We start from the raw sequence: 19,391 nt of genomic DNA on the forward strand, positions 1-19,391 counted from the left end.
TGCGAAAATGACGCCGGGCGTCACGTGCGAGTGACGTCACCGGAGGCCGACTCACGTCTAGGAACTTACAGTTACCGTGTGGGGAATGGAGGATCCGACCGGAATACCCGGTGCCCTAAGCCTTACACCCTGAGACCAACGGGATCCGAGACATGGCGCCTCTGGCGGTTCTCTTGCTGCTCTTCCTCTGCCTCACGGTGAGTTCCGTTCCTGTTCCTCCACTGCCCGGCTAATTGCTCTTCTTACCTGCCTCCCCCATACTCACCTGCCTGGATTCTACCTTCCTTTCCCACCCGCTGCCTTTCTGCCTCATGGGAAATATTATGTCTGTCCCACACATTATTTGTCCGCCATCTATTTCACTGCTCACCTGCCGATTACTTGTCCTACTACTCACCTTCCTACATAATCCCATCTGCCTCATTACTCACCTCTTTGACTCCCATCTGTCTCACTACTCACCTCTTTGACTCCCATCTGCCTCACTACTCACCTCTTTGACTCCCACCTGCCTCACTACTCACCTCTTTGACTCCCATCTGCCTCACTACTCACCTCTTTGACTCCCACCTGCCTCACTACTCACCTCTTTGACTCCCATCTGGCTCACTACTCACCTCTTTGACTCCCATCTGCCTCACTACTCACCTCTTTGACTCCCACCTGCCTCACTACTCACCTCTTTGACTCCCATCTGCCTCACTACTCACCTCTTTGACTCCCATCTGCCTCACTACTCACCTCTTTGACTCCCACCTGCCTCACTACTCACCTCTTTGACTCCCATCTGGCTCACTACTCACGTGCCTGCCCCCATGTGCCCTAGTGCCTACCTTTGCCTCATATACTGAACTATTCATCTGTTTGCACCCCCATTTGGTTCCCTACTCACATGCTTGCCCGAAGTCTGCTGCACTGCTTATCTGTCTGCTCTCCATCTGCCACATTACTTATCTGTTTTCCTCCTCTCACTGGGCACTCTCCTTCCTTCCTTCCCATCCATCCCACCGTAAAATTAACCTGTCTGAGATTCCCCTGTATGAGTATGTTGTGGTTATAAATACTGCTCAGAGCCCGACATAATCTACCATATGGTCCCTGAGAGGAGATAAACTATGTCCTGTCCTGCTCTCAGGGGAATATATACTGTACTGTATGGAAATGGAAGCATATATAGTAGATCACAGGGCAATGTATGCGCTACTGTATGGGCTCTATATGTTATATGAGTGTAATGGCAGGGACAGGGTTAACTATAAACATACTATAGGGGCCCTTTGCTCTACATTACTATGTATTTAGTCATACAAGCCAATAGGCATGTCCTTGTTTTTAATCATACGACTGTGTCTGTAGGAATATGCCCCTACTTGTATTTGTTTGGGGCATTGATATCCTGCAGATACAGGAGTGCAACAGTTGGGCACCTCCAGGAGATCTTTGGTTTGTTCCAGGTAATGAAATGCCTAAATGGTTATTCTTTCTTTATATAAACTGGTATTTCAGGAGATGCCAAACGGGCCTGAGTGCAATTGCACCCTCGTAGTTACGCCACTGGCCCTGTGTGTCAGACTCATTTTCTCAGCTTCCGGTGTCTGAAGTGATGTCAGGCCCCGCTAGTTCTGTTACATAGGTCCCCAACCTTTTTTTATGTAACGAGGAATAGGATGGAGCACACAATTCAGCAGATTTTACTGCAAAATATTTATTAGCACAACATGTTTCGGATCTTCACGGATCCTTTTTCCGTGAAGATCCGAAACATGTTGTGCTAATAAATATTTTGCAGTAAAATCTGCTGACTTGTGTGCTCCATCCTATTCCTCTTTACATATATTATATTGGTCGGACTGGTGTGGCCTAATCAGGAGAGAGAGCAGCAACAGATGGTGGATTTTCGTTAGAACAAACCTGCCTTGTTCCAACCTTTTTTTACCCATGAGCCTCATTCAAATGTAGAAAGGGTTGGAGAGCAACACGAGAACAAAAAAGTTCCCGGGGTTGCATATAAGGCCAGTGATTGCCTCCAAACCAGTAATTCAAAAATATGCACTTGCTTTGAGGCCATTGGGAGCAACATCCAAGAAGTTGGTGAGTAACATGTTGTTCATGAGCCCCTGGTTATGGATCACTTTGTTCCAGGACACAGTGCTATCCTCCTTTCTGTTGAATAAGGGAAACAAAGGCTCATTGTGTGGTTTTTGGGGAGGAGCCAAAGCTTAGAGGTAAATGTGATTAGCCATATGTTTAAGGGACAGAAATACAAGGATATATTCTGTTGATAGTTGGAGTCATGTTCAGGTTGGGGGATCGGGCTAGTGCCCCACATCCACTGTTTGGGAGTAGGTCAGCCCTACAGTTTTGGAGATTGTGCCATGCAAATGGCAGCACTGTGTATGTACCCAAATAACTGCTTGCCTCCCAAGCATCCAATAGTCCCAGAGTTCCCTGAGTCTATGTTTGTTCTGTGTCTAAGAAAGGAAAATATTTGCTTCCATAAAGTTCCCTTCTCCCTTATGTGGGGGGGGGGAAGATGTTCCTGCCATGCACTGGTACTGTCCCAACCACTTTGTGCAACATACCTGCCCCAGGGCACCAGCTGCAAAGCTTTGGATTATGCCAACCCCTTGCAAAATATGTGGCCATATTCTGCTCTTGTGGGTGAAAAATTAATTTGCTGCCATGTTGTTCCTTTTTAGGTCAAATCAAATGTGCAGCCTTGTGAGTTGGAAGTCAATGTGCTGCCATGTTGTGCCCTTGTGGGTGGAAAGTGATTGTGCTAATACAGGTAGAGGGTACCATGGTGTGAGTAATTAGACAGCCCTCCCCTCACAGAGCAAACACACAGGTGCAGGGGGTGTGGATTATTTTGTACTTTTGGGTTGTTTGCCCAGTGAAGCGGCACCAGATAAGAAACCAACACTTGCAGCCGTAGCTCTCACTCTCAGCTCTATTTCTGCACCTGAGGCTTCCTGACAAACTACAGAAACCAGCGTTATTTAGGTGTATATGTGGCGAGTGAAACGGCACACCACAACTCCCCTTGACAAAGGCTTTGTACTAAAACATTTGGGTGATTCTCTTGCCTGAAATATATATCCTGTTTGTAAATCATGTAAAGCTTGTTTTATATAAGGAATATTTGTTTAGTACCATCTTGTGGTTAGCTATTTCTTGGTGTGCGAGATCTTTTTACTGCAGTGTAGTTATTGTGTTCCGTACCTTTCTTTGGGTTGGGGGAGGGCTGCTTGATCTTTGCACCTATATTTATGAGTGGGCAAGGTTAGCTTAACCCCGAGTGCCTCCATTTTCCTGACAAATTGCCAGAAATGGGGATTTAATGCCCATAGCAGGATCTGCCCTACTCATGTCATTCAGAGCTCTCAATTTTTCACTTAGTGTGATTTCAGCATTGACTTGGAAGATTTGTGATTCCAGCTGAAGGTTCCCAGGCCCCACACCAAAATCATATTAGGAGCACACCTGTCTTGCAGACATGCTCAGTGCCCCAATCCTTTCTTGGGCCCACTCTTGTTACTGACTGTGCTGCTGTTGTGCCCCTAGAGGCAGCTATATTGCCTTGTGCAGTGCATTGTTGGAGTGTGTGCATATTTGTAAATAGAGAGCTGAATCTGTTTGTATAGAAATAGCTGCTTGTGAGCGGGCTGCCCCTCATGCCTGGTATCTGTTATCCTCATCAGTTACATGCATAGCCTGCAGCCCTCCAGCTGTTATTGAAAAGATCAGTCTGACTCCTTATCCATTGCTGATTGTTCTTTTACAGTGCGGAGGAAGCGGCAGTACGGTGTCCCTGCCAGAAACACTGCTTTTTGTATCCACACTTGATGGGAGCCTTCACGCCATCAGCAAGCGCACTGGCTCCATCAGATGGACCCTTAAAGAAGGTAAAAAGGGTTTGTTTCCAGGAGACTGTCTTGTAACAACTACTGTGCCATTTTTTGTCTTGTGTGTCCTATCAGCTAATTCATAGTTGGGGGAACAGGGTGCCTGATATAACTCTAGAGTCTTCATTCCACATAGCAGAGAGGGTAAAAACGTACAGCGGGAGGCATTGAGGCAATGTTTCTCTCCTCTCATAGTGATTCTGTATATCTGAGCTTGGGCACAAATACCTGCATTACACATAGGTCTTCTTATAGTGACTTCTAAAATCATTATAGTTTAAAGATTTAAAAGAGTGTAGACTGTCAAGTTTGTGTTGTTCTCTTTGGGAAAAAATGCGCTTGCGAGGGACATGATAGCTCTTTACAAGTATATTAGAAGGCATTATAAAAAAAAATAAAAAATTAGCAGGAGACCTGTTTTCCCAAAAAGAGGATCACTTCACTAGGGGCCACTCCTTTAGACTAGAAGAGGGGCTGTGGAATGCACAGCCGGGTGATGTTGTGATATATATATATATATATATATATATATATATATATATATATATATATATATATATAACATTTAACACTTCTAATTTACAGTAGGGGATACATTATCAGAGGCTTAGGCTTGTATAGAGAAAACCATAATGTAACTAAAAGATGAGGTAGGGATGTTAGTGAGTATGTGTTAGTTAAGGAATAATACAGCAGTGACATACAGAATTACCTAGACATGCAACCAGCCCGACAGAGTCAGGATGTCGGTTGTCTTTCCTGCTATCCCTAAAGTATCACTTGGTCTTGGTTGGATAATTTGCTTGTTGGAGGTAGTCTCTGCCAGAGCTTTCTAGAGAATATGTGTTGGAATGGCAGTGCCTATGTCTGAATGCTCCATGTTGTGTCATCTTATTTACTAGTGTCCCTAGTACCCCATGTTTAATGCCAGATGCCTGAGCTGCCATTAAGGATTAAGATCAAAAGGTATTAGGAGTTAGGAATAGGAGTTGCCCTATTCTTGTGCTTGTGTATGCCAAAGGCAGGTTGAATTGACGACTTCCAGCCCTTGGGAAAAGTTTGACATTTGATTTATGTGATTATAAAAAAAGTTTTTTTTTTTGCTGTTTTCTCTGCAGATCCAGTACTGCAAGTTCCAACACACGTCACAGAGTAAGTTACTTTATGGCTCAAATAGAAGTGTTTGACTGTTACCACTACTGCCACTGATAATCTAATTACTACTGCCACTGATAATTTCTTATCTTTGTCATCTTTGCCTACTCTGTAACTGTTCTAATTGCTACATTAGTTGATACATTTCTTATCTTTGTCCCTGCTGAGCAGAATCCCTGAGTTTCATTAAGGGCAGCTGTTAGAATTGATACAATAGTTGCTTATACTCCACAGATGCTGCAGAGAAAGGTATCAACTATTGTAGCAAATTGTAAGGGTCTGGCCACACGAGCAGATTCGGGGAGATTAGTCGCCCCAGCGACAAATGTCCTCTTCTTCGGGGCGACAATCTCCCTGAACTGCCTTTCCCCTGCCCTCCACCGGCTAAAATGAAAATCATCTGGGGGAAGGCACACGCGGTGCTTTCCGAAGTCGCCCGAAGTTGCCTCACGAGGAAACTTAGGGTGACTTCGGATCTCCCCGAATCTGCTCGTGTGGCCAGTACGTAACCGTTCAGATTCTGTACCTGGATTTTCTGAGCTGCCAGACTGAAATACCAAAGACAGGAACATTAAACTTTAAACTTCAATCCTGGAAAAACTGTCAAAAATAAAACATGGAAAGTAAATGAAACAAGTCTTTATTTCTGGTGAACAATTACTTTCCAATGTTTTATTTTCAACTGTTTTTCCAGGATTGAAGTTTAATGTTCCTGTCTCTGGTGTTTCAATCTAGCAACTCAATAATCCAGGTGCAGATTCTGAACTGTTACAATTTTGCAACATTTAGTTGATACATTTCTCAGCAGCATCTCTGGAGTATTAGCAACTATTTTATCAATTCTAACAGCTGCCTGTAATGAAACCCAGAGATTCTGTTCAGCAGGGACAAAGATAAGAAATGTATCCATTTAGAACAATTTGCAGAGTTTGTGACCCCCTCCCAAAGCTGCTAAACTTAAACTCCAATTTTAGAAAAACGGTCACAAATAGAAGGTTATTGAAAGAAATTGTTATTTCTGGTAAACTATTTGAAAACAACTGAACTAAAAAAAAGTGTTGGAAGGCGAAAACCCCATTTAATGGGGCAGAACAGAACCACGGGAACATTGTTCTTTTCAGTTGTGTTTATTAGCATTTTCAAATACACAGGAACATTATTGTGCAGGTTCTGATGCCTTTTAGTGACCATAATCTCCATTGTTGTTAATTGATACAGAGCAGATGGATACAAAGCTCTGTCCTTCATGTACAGACCAGCAGCAACTGCCTGCTAGCCTTCAGCATGGCAGCACAATGTGATTTCCCTACCCAAATCCTTGTCTCATCTGCATACCTACTGTGCTTTCAGACCTGCTTTCCTCCCGGACCCAAATGATGGTAGCCTCTACACTCTGGGAAGTAAGAACAAGGAAGGACTGACGGTAAGAAGCAATTCCTCGTCCTATGTAAGGGTGCCCATGGGCTCAGGTTACTCTCACTCAGAGTTAATATCCTCATTTTCCTCCATTTATTTTTAATACAACCTAACCTGTGGAACTGGGTATTTGGCTTGACTCCATGAGGGCACAGGGCCAGGACACACTCCGTCTAAAACAGAATGCTTTTAATGATAGCTAGAATCTCCCCCATAAAACAGGACAAGACTGCTGCTGCCTGCTGGCAATGGTATCAGATAGGATATGTGTCACTGTGATAGAATGCTCTGTTATACAGATAGCTAGAATCTTAGCCATAAAGCAAGGCAGGACTGCTGCTTACAATGAGGATCAGACAGGATTTGTGTCACTATGACAGTATGCTCTGTTCTAGAAATAGCTTGATTGTCTGCCTTTAAGCAGGACAGAAATACACTGGTTGTACCTTTAACAAAGAGAGCTGTTTTAAGAGGGGTCGGTACATATGCTCTGCTTAATTCCAGGTAGATAAATAGCCTCATATTCTTTCAGCAAGAGCTCACAGAGTCACTCACCAGGACATGCCTTTTAGGGCAATGACAGACCGGTTGTTTCAATGCCTGCAATTAATCTTCAGTATAAGAGGCGGAAAAACAGCCCTTGCTTCCTCTCCAGTGGCTAACATGGGTATCGCTGCTGGGAAACATTTGCAGTGGTGCCACTTTCTGAAGAAGCCCAAAGGTTCATCTGCATGTGTTTCACCAGTGGCTATTCCCATGTTAGCCACTGGAGAGGAAACATGGGACGTTTTGTCACCGACTCTACCAAAGATTAATCATGAGCGACAAAATATCCCATCTGTCATTACCTTAAGGCTGAGGATACACTCCTCTGAGTTTGTGCTGCTGCACATTGTAGCCCCAAGTAATTCTTCCACCCAATGACTGTTTTGCTCTTCCCGCAGAAACTTCCATTTACCATCCCAGAGCTGGTCCAGGCCTCTCCCTGCCGGAGCTCAGATGGCATGTTGTATATGGGTGAGTAGCCAAATTATGGATGACATAGTCCCTCTAATGCTCTTGAGGCAGCCATGTATCCACATTGTGGGATTCTAACAAACTGAAGCTTTCAGACTGATCAGAGATGGGAGGGGCTTTGTGACATCATGCTGCAAGCACTGTAGGCTGTTCCCAAAGGCTATAATTTTTCTAGCTGGAACTTTTGTATTGATTTACCCTCCTGTCCAATTGCAGGCAAGAAGCAGGATATTTGGTACGTCATTGACCTGGTGACTGGTGAGAAGCAACAGACTCTGACATCCTCCTTTGCCGAGAGTCTCTGCCCATCAACCTCACTGCTGTACCTGGGGAGGACAGGTACCCATCTTTGCCGTGTGTGTGTGTGCGTGCGTGTGTGCGTGTGTGGGACTAACTTGCTCAGCTTCCATAGCACTCTCGGCCAGACTGCCTCCCCCCTGCTTATCTTCCCCCACAGCAGTTTTCTCTAGTCTTAACCTTTCTCTAGAGCTACCAATTTACAATTATACAATTTACAAATATACAATTTAGTAAGAAGAGCCCCTAAATTTGCTCATAGCCTGCATGTAAAGATGCCATAAAACTATCCCAGAATATTCCCCTTTATTAAGCACAATGAAGCAGTACCAGTCCCCTAGGTTTGCATATATCCTGTACATAGAGATACTATAAAACTATGCCAGCATAGGTATTCCCCTGTACTGAGCACAGTTTTGCTTGAACCAGCCCTTAAGGTTTGCTCATAGCCTGTATAGAGAGTTACCATAAAACAATGCCTAAAGGTTTGGTGTTTTCTCATTAACATGCACTGGCCTGCCATATTACTTTCTATGCCTATAACAAAACAGCAGTGGAATCTACTTGATTACTGATCCGGTAAGAGTAAATTTGAGCTTCTCCTGGTACTAACATTTATACCGGGCATTATGGCACATTGCTATTTTGCCATTGCCCTTGTTCCCCACTGCTCCTGGGCTGTCCTCTTCCCATGGCTGGTATAATAATGGGACTTGCTATTTATATACATATATATTGATTCCTATGTTCCAAGGTGATCAGTGAAAAGCAGTATAATTGAACGCCCTCTAGTGTCCAAATCTCAACTTGTTGGCTTTACTGTATCTAGCTCAGTGCTGGAAAGGGAGATCTTTGGCTTTAACTGAATACAGGCATGGGTTTGTTTTGCAGAATACACCATCACTATGTATGACACAAAGAATAAAGTGCTGCACTGGAACGCCACTTACCATGACTATGCTGCTACTCTTCCTGACGAGGGCACTGAATACAGTAAGTGCTGCCCAATCTCATAAGGGGGCATGTTGGGAGGGGGCCGTGCTGTTCTGTAGCCCACGGCTTATAACTCCTGTGTTCCCCAGAAATGTCCCACTTTGTGTCCAATGGGGACGGAATGGTGGTGACTGTGGACAGTGAATCGGGGGACGTGCTCTGGATACAGAACTATGCCTCGCCAGTGGTGGCACTGTATATGTGGCAGCGAGAAGGCTTGAGAAAGGTGCGGCACACCAATGTGGCAGTGGAGACTCTGCGCTACCTGACCTTCATGTCCGGAGAGGTTGGCCGCATAACCAAGTGGAAATATCCTTTCCCCAAAGAGACAGAGACCAAGAGCAAACTCATGTATGTATCCTTGTTAGTGAGGTTGGGGCAAGTGTATCATAGGAAGGCTTTGGGTACAGTGCAGTAGGTTAATCAAAGGCGTCAGCCAAGAGATGCTTGATCTTTGTACTACTTGACTCCAGTTTGTACAATTTAACCCTCCATTTCTCTGAAAGTGGCCAGGAGAGATTTCATTCCTTGTATTACTATTGGGGGGGGGCAAGTTCGGCATCCGACCTGTGCCATTCTTACTGATTCTTGTTTCTCCTTTATGCCTAGGCCTACTTTGTACGTGGGCAAATACTCCACCAGTCTCTATGCTTCCTTCTCACTGGTCCATGAAGGCGTCACTGTGGTGGTAAGTGCCCCTTTCACATTCTTATTTTATGGGATCAGCATGGTAACAATTTTTAGTTACTCATAAGCAAGTTCAGCAGTCGCCACTGGCACTTACCCCCCAAGCATTAATATAACCAGTGGATGATTAGTTTAATAAGAGGGCAGTATATTGTCACTATGCTGTCTGTCTGTCAGTGAGCATAACCCAGGGGATGGGATTATTTGGCTTCCCAGACAGTATTTTTTACTGAAGGAGAGGTCCAGTTCTACTCATCTGATCCAAGCAGCTTTCATTGGGCCATATCCACGTATTGCATAAAGGTTTCTCCGGAGTGCCTGGCATTGGACAGCCCAAATCCTGGCATGTAACCAGAGGTATCACGCTGAGCAGAATAAGGCACCCACAGCTTTCATTGTATCTTTCCTTCAGCCAAGAGGGAGGGCAATTCCACTGCTGGATGGTCCCACAACTGACGGGGTGACCATTGAGGAGAACGGGGAGTGTGAGTTCACGCCCAGCACAGATCTGAAAATTCCTGCAGGGATCAAACCAAAGGACAAGCTGAGTTACTGGCGCAACCAATGGCTGCTCATAGGTACTCAAACTAGGCCTTACCACCCCTATCATGTATTGCTGTATATGTTCTATGCCTGGGGGATTGCCTTCAACATATTGACATTTTATTTTAATAGGGCACCACGAGGTCCCTAACTCTGCACCAACCAAGATCCTTGAGAACTTCCCTGCTTCCCTGCCTCGTGGCCAGGAAAATGTCATAGAGACCGGTGCAGAAAAGCCGCGCATTCCAGAGGTGAGGCTGTGTCTACATGGCATTTTCAGTGCAAACATGAATCATGCCACTGTAGATAATGGTACTGTTAGGGTAGATAACATTTTAGTGTTAATATGTGTAATATCAAGCAGATAATGGTAGTAATATAGCCAGTAATGCTAATAGTAGTGCAAATATGGATTGTGTTAATGTAGATACTTTGCAAATAATATTACTATGAGTACAAATGGAGCCATTACAATACCACCAAATTGCAGCTAGGACCATGAGGTAAGCCAATGATTTGTTTTCAATTTACAGGAAGTTCTGGACATGGCAAATGAGGCATCTGAGGGTCTGGGCACTTCTTACTCACAGGATCTAAGTGACATTTCTCGACCAGTCCCTCCCAAGCCAGAAGCTCCTGTAGACTCCATGCTCAAAGATATGGCAACAATAATATTCAGCACTTTCCTGCTGGCTGGCTGGGTGGCCTTTGTCATCACATACCCAAAGGTAACATATTTGGTTACAAAAGATTGGGATTGTGCTGTATCCAAGGGGCTGAGAGGGAACAATCTGCATATTTGCATTTATACACATGGGAGAGAATTTTATATAAAATATTCAAAAAAAATACGATAAACTAGATTAAAACATTAAGCTTTAACAGACACAAAAATGAATACCATTCCATATTCTTTTGTTCAGACATAAGAAATAGCAATTTCTTTGGTTTTGATATATACAATGTCCCGACAAATTGTATTTGTAGTAATCACTACCGACTGGTGGTCAGTTGACATGTCACATGCCATAGATGGTACCTCAAAACTGCAATAATTATGTACAGTGTGACCCAGTCTCTCCCGCCGCCATATTTCCCTTCATCACTCCATAGGAGAATTCAGAAAAATCAAGATTTATAACATATTTTGATTCCAATGCCCCACCACGCTTTCCCTTAAAGAAGATGATGTTGGGCCACAAGGGCCTGGGCGAAACCACACACTCCACAGAGCACACCAAAACACATCCTCTCAGTATAGCTTATTGTGTTCCCAGAACATTCCTTCTATGCATATTTGTATTTATACCTATGGGAGGGAGGTGCCATATTGTGTCCCTTTGCACAGAGCAATGATTAGGATTATTGTGCACAGAGCAATGATTAGGATTATTGTGCACACAATGTATTTATGTGTCGGGCCTTTGGTAATTTTGCACCAGCAGACAGTACAACAGCAGCAGCAGCTGCAGCACCAGCAGTTTCAGAAGCAGTTGGAAGAAAAGATTCAGCTCCTGCAGATGCAGAATGTTCCGTTCCAGTCTCCGGCTGATTTGTCCCCAGATGGAGATTATTTGGATATCTCTGGGGGGCAGGGGGAAGGCTCTACTGTCAGCTCTCCCAATGTGTCCCCAAAGGCTTCCAACCACTCTGTGTGTTCCAACATATCTGCATCAGAGGGCGCCAGTGTTATCTCCACAGAGCACGAGGATGCAGGTAGGAGGGCTTTCTGTAGCAGAGGGGTGGGGGGAAGTTAGGAGAAACGCCAAAACTCTGGACCAGGGGGCCCCATGATTGTAGTCACACGTTTTGATTTAGGTCAGTGATCCCCAACCAATATTTGATGTTGATTATAGTGGCCTCAAAGTTTACTCCAAAAGAGGCTTCCTGCAGGCTAGCAGCCCACACGAGGCTACCAATTAGACTATAACAGTTTTATTATGCCTCCCAACAGTTTTTAAACGTCTGGTTTAGGTTATTGTGTCTGTAGTGTATTTGCTCTAGTGTGGGAGGTGCCCTTGGCCTGTGTTTGTAGAAGGCTTTGCTCTAGGGCAGTGATCCCCAACCAATGGCTCGTGAGCAACATATTGCTCGCCACCCTCGTTGATGTTGCTCACAATGCCACAGGGACAGTTTTAAATTCCTTGAAGGCAAGTATTGGATGCATAAAGACACCGGTTTAATCCATACAGTGCTTCCTGTGGGATAGAGGCCACATGGGACTATGATGGCTCCTCAACAGTTTCTACACGAGTGTGGCTCAAAGAAAAAAAAAAAAAAAAAGTTTGAGCAGCTCTGCTCAAGGGTAGGGGGTGCTCCCAAGCTCTGACTGTAGTACTGTATATTCTAATTTAGGGGATGCACTTGGGGTGTGACTGTAGTACAGTATGGTCTTGTGTAGGGGGCACGCTTGTGCTGTGACTTTAGTTCAGTATGCTGTAGTCTATGGGGCATACTCAGCCTGTTTCTCTCTATTACAGATGAGGACAGGCATGTGGCCGTGGGTAAAATCTCATTTAATCCGAGGGAAGTTCTGGGTCACGGAGCTGAGGGGACCATTGTGTACAGGCGAGTACAATTTATCATCATAATACTTCATGGTACCAGCAACAACTTCTAATTTGAACATTTGGATACGGAATGGGGCCAAACTCTTGCTTCACTCTTGGAGACATTTGACCCTTCTTATTCTTTTGTTTGTTTCTTTTATTGGCTTCGGGGTTATGTAATAAAAAGCACAAAGTTTGCCCTGGAGCAGCAACCGATCAGCAGGTACAATTTAGTGTTCACCTGTTTAAATGCAAACATCTTATTGGTTACTGTCATTCCTGCTACTGGGAAAACTTGTTGCCTTTTATTACATATGGGGGTTTGTGTATAATGCAGGGACCCACAAATGGAACAGTGCCTCTCGACTAAGGGTTGGTTCTCTTCTCCCTAGCACCTAAAGCTCCTGGCCCCCTCCCTCAGCAGTGAATGAGGTTGTCCTTCCTGTTATGGAGATCAGTTTATTGTCTCTTTTCAGGGGGCACTTTGATAACCGGGACGTGGCAGTGAAAAGAATTCTCCCAGAATGCTTCAGTTTTGCAGACAGGGAGGTGCAGCTTCTGAGAGAATCAGATGAACATCCCAATGTGATTCGCTATTTCTGCACCGAGAGGGATCGGCAGTTCCAGTACATCGCCATAGAGCTGTGTACTGCCACCCTGCAGGAGGTTAGTCTTGGGGGGGTCCATTGAATACATACTGAGGGTCAGGGTGCGTACACACAGTACTGCCATAGAGCTAAAGGGGTCACATACATTGAGGGGATTCCCAGACAATGATGACGATCCACAGCTATGACCTCGCCTCTTGCTCTGAGATCTCTGTACATTTCTTTGCTCATTGTTTCTCTCTGATCAGTATGTAGAAGAGAAGGACTTTGATAGACACGGCTTGGAACCAATCACGTTGCTGGAGCAGACTATTTCGGGACTTTCCTACTTGCATTCACTCAACATCGGTAAGATCAGTCCTTAAACTGCAACCGCATCAAGGGAGAATTTTCTATTGGTGTCCAACTACCCAACTCATCATTTTCTGCTTTACGAGTAAACTTCGGAAAGCCAAAGCGACTCTTATGTTTTCCTACTGATCATTCACTTTATTGCAGGTGGAAAAACATTCAGAGGAGTTTAGTCATCCACTTGTTTGTGGAAATTAATTGCAGGGAGACTAATCTCCACATCTGTCAGCAGCCTAAGTATGGGGACCCCCAGCAGGTCAGATGACAGTTTCACCGTGTGCGGGGGTGGGGAAGTCATGCATCAGAAAGTGGTTAGGGATTTCTTTCTAACAAACAAGGCAGCTTCTTAGTGTGCATTTGTGTATTCCTCAAAAACTTTATAGATACCCCCACCCAGTGTAAGTGAATGCAAGCTACCTACAACAACAGGAAGGGTATACATCGTCGAACTGGGGGGTCCAAGGCCCACCAGGGCTTTCTATGGAATCTGTATCTTCCTACTCCCTAACATAGGGTAGAATGGATCCCTTTTCCATTACCCACAGTGCACTGGGGCAGTGCCCTGACAGTAGGTTGGAGAGACAGAAGGAACAGGTAGAGTCCTATAGATATTATGGGATGGAATGTACTGTATGTTGCTCCATTACCCACAGTGCACAGAGACCTGAAGCCTCACAATATCCTGATCTCCATGCCCAATGCCCATGGAAAGGTGAAAGCCATGATTTCAGACTTTGGCCTGTGCAAGAAGTTGGCAGTAGGAAGGAATAGTTTCAGCCGGAGATCTGGAGTCCCAGGGACCGAGGGATGGATCGCCCCAGAAATGCTGTGTGAAGATAGTAAAGAAAATCCGGTAAGTGGATCCATGTGTGTTCCTTTCTGTGCCCAACATGGGCTGCTGGGGAGGGAAAAGAGCAAAACTGCACACTTTACACCAGGGAGGAGGAACTGTTATGGTGTCTATAATCCATACTTGGTCTCTCCAAAATGAGTCGCCAGCTCCCTGCTCCGCTGATATCTGATAGAAAAGCTTGGGGCAAATGTAAAGAATGATCAATCTGATTTCTGTCCACACAATGTCCACGCAATTGTTAAAAAAAAGGAAAAAGTTAAATGACCTCCATTTTGCCAATTACTGGCCACCATTTCTGCCCCTTCCACCCACCTACACAATTGCAGGTCCCATAATGTGTTATGGTCCATGATAAAAACCTCAGAACAATCATTCCCATTATTCACTATGCCAGTATTAAGATGGCCATACACGGCCAATATAAGCTGCCGACAGACCCGAGTTGGCAGCTTATTGGCCTGTGTGTAGGGCCCTCTGATGGGCTTTCCCAATCGATATCTGACCGAAAGTAGGGCAGATGTCGATCGGCAGGGTTAAAACTCCCATTGGATCACAATCTGACCGTCCGTATTGTCCCTAGGGCCCACTATTGGATCAGCCTATCGCCCACCTCAATGTGTGCATATCGGGGTGAGAGACACTCATTTGGTGAAATTGCCAAACAAGAGGATCTTTATGTGTATGGCCACGTTTAGGATGCTGGCAGTTTTGGTACAGCACAGGAGGTGGTGCTCATACTTTGCCCTGATATCCTGCGGGAAGTAGGAATTCTGCCTCTGATAAAGCAAAGGAAATTCCCATGTCTGGGTGTGTGCCCAGGCAACAGACTTTATGGGGGTTTATTGCTGTGTGGGGGGGATCCCTTGCTGATGTCTCTCTCTCCCCCCAGACCTACACAGTGGATATCTTCTCTGCTGGCTGTCTCTTTTACTATGTGATATCGGAAGGGAAACATCCGTTTGGCAAGTCCCTGCAGCGGCAAGCCAACATCCTCCTGGGCACCTACAGTCTTGACTGCTTAGACTTAGGCAAGCATGGTGAGTCAGCTGGTTGCTTGAGGGACTCTAATGGAAACAAGCCTCAAACTCAGCCGAGCCTACAGTTAAAGGAGTTGTTATAATGAAGTACTTGATACTCCGGGCCAGTGCTCCTGTTAGCAAAAAAATGCAACAGGCTGGGGTATTTCTTAATTAAATGAAGGGGGGGGGGGAAGTGTCCCAGGTGCTATAGTGCACTGGCCATATTTGCCCCCACATGATGCATCATACAGACCTGTGAAGTGTCATGATGATTCATGTAGGGTTGCCCCTTGCTATTTATTTTGTGCAAGGGGCAACCCTGCATTGAACTGTCTTGAGTGCCAGTGTATTCCTATACCATTGACGTATTGGGGGTTGCCGTACCCTCCTGCATTGTGCACCAGGCTACCTTAACGGAGTGTGCTCAGCTTCACCTTGTTTCAATGATGATTCATGTGTCATTTTTCTTCAAATAGAGGACCTTGTTGCCCACCAGCTTATTGAAGAGATGATAAATAAAGACCCACAGAGACGCCCCTCTGCTCCGGCTGTGCTCAAGCACCCCTTTTTCTGGAGTCTGGATAAACAACTTCAGTTCTTCCAGGTAGGTCACCCGATTTCCTAAAGGGACATCTACTGTCTGTGTTTCTCTTGTGCACCAAACTCCCCAGCAACTGCCCTGAAGAAGGCAAATGCCCCAGCAGACACTGCAAAATCTACCCCCCCTCCCCAGCAATTACTGCATTCCTGTCTCTTCTGTGCTTCTGCGTGTCTCTCTCCCCAGCAGGTACTGCAAATTCTCCTCTCCAACCCCCAGAAGGTACCTGGCATGTGATGTTTCTCTTTCCCTGCCAAGAAATGCAGCAGCTCTATAGCCTTTCACCTCCTCCGCCTTCCTCCCTTGTCTACCTCTTAACCCTTCCCATTGTGCCTGCTGCTTGGAACCTGCTTAAATGATTTAATTATTTGGCTCTGACCCACCATGTGCTTCTCTATAGGATGTGAGTGACAGAATAGAGAAAGAGGCTCTGGATGGGCCCTTGGTGAAACAGCTGGAGAGAGGAGGAAGATCTGTGGTACAAATGGACTGGAGGCAACATATCACTGTCCCACTGCAAACAGGTACCCAAAACCATACTGCTCTGCCATGCTACAACCACCACACAGACTGCCTTACCTCCATGCTCTCACCCTGTCAAAAGTTGCTTTGATGTGTTGCCATACTGTCACCGGCACAGGCTGCCCTGCAACGCTGTCATACTGGCACTGGCAAATATCAATATTATGAATAAAGAAGCTTAGATCAATGTTTTTCTCTGCAGATCTAAGGAAATTCCGCAGCTATAAAGGCAATTCTGTACGAGACCTTCTCCGGGCATTGCGCAACAAGGTGGGTACTTTATGCAGTTTCAGAAGGTGGTGCACTAAAGACATTTTTGTGACTTTAGAAGATCCTGCTACCAGTTCTTGTGTAGGTCACATTATATGGGGGTGGAGTAAGTTGTATGGAGCAGATATCGGCAGACAGGGAAGAGTAAACGTTTTGTATTATGGGGAATGAGAATAATCTAGCGCTAATCTGATGGTGACAGGTTGATGGCAGGTAAATTCTCCTGCCTTGTAGAACTGGGATATTGGGTTCAATGTTACCTCTAATTCCTTCTTGGCTATGTGTGCAAAAAAAATTATTCTTTTGTGCAAATCTTTAAAAAATGTGTGCACAGGTTAGAATAATGGTTACATTTTGTGTGTGCCAATTTGTTGTGTGCACTGGCCTCAAAGCTTGTGTGTGCATGCACAAGTGCACAGCTTAGAAGCAATATTGCTGGGTTCAATTCCCACCTCAGCACTGCAGGGAGCTTGTATGTTCTGTGAATTGAAGGGAGTTTCCTTGTTTACTTCAGGCACCTCCCTCCCACGCAGAGCATGTTTATCCGTAGGTTAGTGAGTGTTTGCGCAGGTGGGTAGCCATGGGCGGCACCTGTGTGTGTTATGGGACAGGTGCAATAGCAATTCAAGAACATGTTGAAATTAAACTCAAGACCACTGAGTAGCTCTTACTACTTATTCTTTCTCCTGTTGGCTGCCATGTTTTAATTCCTTTCTTAGTAAAATACAATACATCCTTCTTCCTGAGGTGGAAACCAAACCCAGAACCCCAGGGCTACAAGGCAATAGTCTGAGACACCAAGCCATCAGCCCAGGCAACAGGTCCCTCTATGATTGGACCTATATGATTGCGATGCTCTGGGCTGGACTAGACCCTATGAGGAGTGAAACATGGCTGTACCATGAGAAGGAGATGGGCAACCTGGCTTGTTGGGCATTGGTTCTGTATTGCTCCACATTTATCTAGAACCAGTGTCTGACTGGGGTGCTTGGGGGCCACTGGGGCTGTCACTGGGGGCCCCCACCCCACCCACAAGTGCAGCCACCACCCCCTGCACTTCTCGTACCTAACTGATTTCTCCTTGCTGGTGGGGATCTTCCATCATGAGTGAGCTGTGTCTTCTACTTCTAACTGGATGGTGCAGATTCCCTGCCATAGAGTTGGGGATCCATATGGTTTAGGGGCACTAGTGAAATACACACTGGTTATTTGTACAGTTGTTGCTTTGCATCGTGCTCATTCCCAGCTTTGTGTTCTCCACAGAAACATCACTACAGGGAGCTGCCGGCTGAGGTGCAGGAAACGTTGGGGGGTGTCCCAGATGATTTTGTTCGTTACTTCACATCCCGATTTCCCAGTCTGCTCTTACACACTTACCTTGCTATGCACATGTGCAGCCACGAGAGACCCTTCCAGCCTTACTATCACAGCGATCCCTCCACGTTCTGTCCTGACGTGGCTTGAGAGGGCTCTGTGTGGCATATGGTGGACAGTGGAAGAAGAAGAGTGGGGCACAACTAAGGCCCCGCACAATGTGCCTTAAGTACTGACTTGGCGCTAGCTAGGCACACAGGGTTCTGTGTAAGTGTTTGACACCTGCCTGGCACCATGTAAGGATAAGTGACATATTATTGTTGCACTAGGGCATCACTCGCCAGGTGGGTTTTAGTCTGGCTGCAGCCCACTCTGAATGTTGGGTTATGCCGGACAGGGTGTGGGGTTATTCCTGGCAGAGGAGCGGGTCTTTGCCTGTCTGGAAGGGGGTGGGGAGGTTATTCCTGGCACAGGATCAGGTCTGTGCCCATCTGTGATTAGGTTTTTTTAACGTATGTTTCAAAAATGTTGACATTTATTAACAAAGGGCGCAGCTTATTTCCTAGCATTTGCCCCTGGGCTCACTGGGGCAAGTATGTGATGCCCCCTATATTACACTTGGGTGGGAGAAGGGAAGGCCTGGGATGGGCTTCTGTTGCATCTCAATCCCTTGGGGATGTGTATGAAGTATTTGCCCACCCCCTGGGCCCATTGTGTTTTGGGAGAAGGGAGGGGGGGGCTGAAAGGGGTACGAGGGGCATTTTTACTTTTATTACTTTTCTTACTTAATGTGGTCGGCTGATGAGGAGGAGGAGGAGAACGCAGCGCAGTCGAGCACTGGATTTTAGAGAGATTTTATTGGCAAGTTTGGTGAAAGAGCAAATGAACCTGCTGCTTTATATTGGGGGGGGGGGCGCATACCCTAGATTTATACCCTGGGCACAACTCGCCCACCTCTCAGGCTTCTTTATCAATAAATCTCTTTTTATTCAGAATAAGTGTGTGTGTGTGTGTGTCTCCATCCAGCTGTGGCACACAACCAACCTGTATCAGGGTTCTGATTAGAGAAGTCTGATCAGGGGTAAATTAACCACTTGGCTGCTGGTAATATGACAGATGGGGTTGGTGCAAGCATTAACATTAATGCTACATTTCTCTGGGATGCAAATAAACTTAAAAACTCAAGAGATTACACTCACCCTTCACCATAAAGTGATACTGACCAGTCACTTCTGTCAATGACCAGAGTACATACACGGTGAGCGAGAAACCCCACTAACAACTGCAGCCATGA

General features: G+C 45.5%; 1 protein-coding gene across 2 annotated transcripts; it reads left to right on the forward strand.

Moving 5' to 3' along the window:
* The first annotated feature begins 50 nt into the window (after positions 1–50).
* On the forward strand, positions 51–19,092 carry ern1.L (endoplasmic reticulum to nucleus signaling 1 L homeolog). 2 transcript variants are annotated; one of them, XM_018235536.2, is made up of 22 exons: positions 51–197; positions 3,785–3,905; positions 5,024–5,057; positions 6,411–6,483; positions 7,421–7,493; positions 7,710–7,832; positions 8,682–8,783; positions 8,873–9,134; positions 9,393–9,471; positions 9,883–10,048; positions 10,146–10,264; positions 10,547–10,741; positions 11,456–11,729; positions 12,494–12,581; positions 13,039–13,228; positions 13,419–13,518; positions 14,175–14,374; positions 15,264–15,411; positions 15,870–15,997; positions 16,392–16,515; positions 16,716–16,783; positions 18,047–19,092. In XM_018235536.2, the coding sequence occupies exons 1-22, from the start codon at positions 153–155 to the stop codon at positions 18,245–18,247; spliced, it is 2,913 nt and encodes a 970-aa protein (XP_018091025.1). In that variant the 5' UTR covers positions 51–152; the 3' UTR covers positions 18,248–19,092. The 2 variants fall into 2 exon arrangements, with proteins under 2 accessions (XP_018091025.1, XP_018091027.1); XM_018235538.2 differs by having other exon boundaries at positions 11,459–11,729.
* Positions 19,093–19,391: the final 299 nt, after the last annotated feature.

The sequence above is a fragment of the Xenopus laevis genome, chromosome 9_10L (assembly GCF_017654675.1).
Source record: "Xenopus laevis strain J_2021 chromosome 9_10L, Xenopus_laevis_v10.1, whole genome shotgun sequence".
NCBI lineage: Eukaryota > Metazoa > Chordata > Amphibia > Anura > Pipidae > Xenopus > Xenopus laevis.

Coding starts and splice junctions, on each gene's coding strand:
- ern1.L (XM_018235536.2), top strand. CDS start 153: ATGGCGCCTCTGGCGGTTCTCTTGCTGCTCTTCCTCTGCCTCACG. Junction 198..3,784: donor TGCTCTTCCTCTGCCTCACG/GTGAGTTCCGTT, acceptor GTTCTTTTACAG/TGCGGAGGAAGCGGCAGTAC. Junction 7,494..7,709: donor AGATGGCATGTTGTATATGG/GTGAGTAGCCAA, acceptor GTCCAATTGCAG/GCAAGAAGCAGGATATTTGG.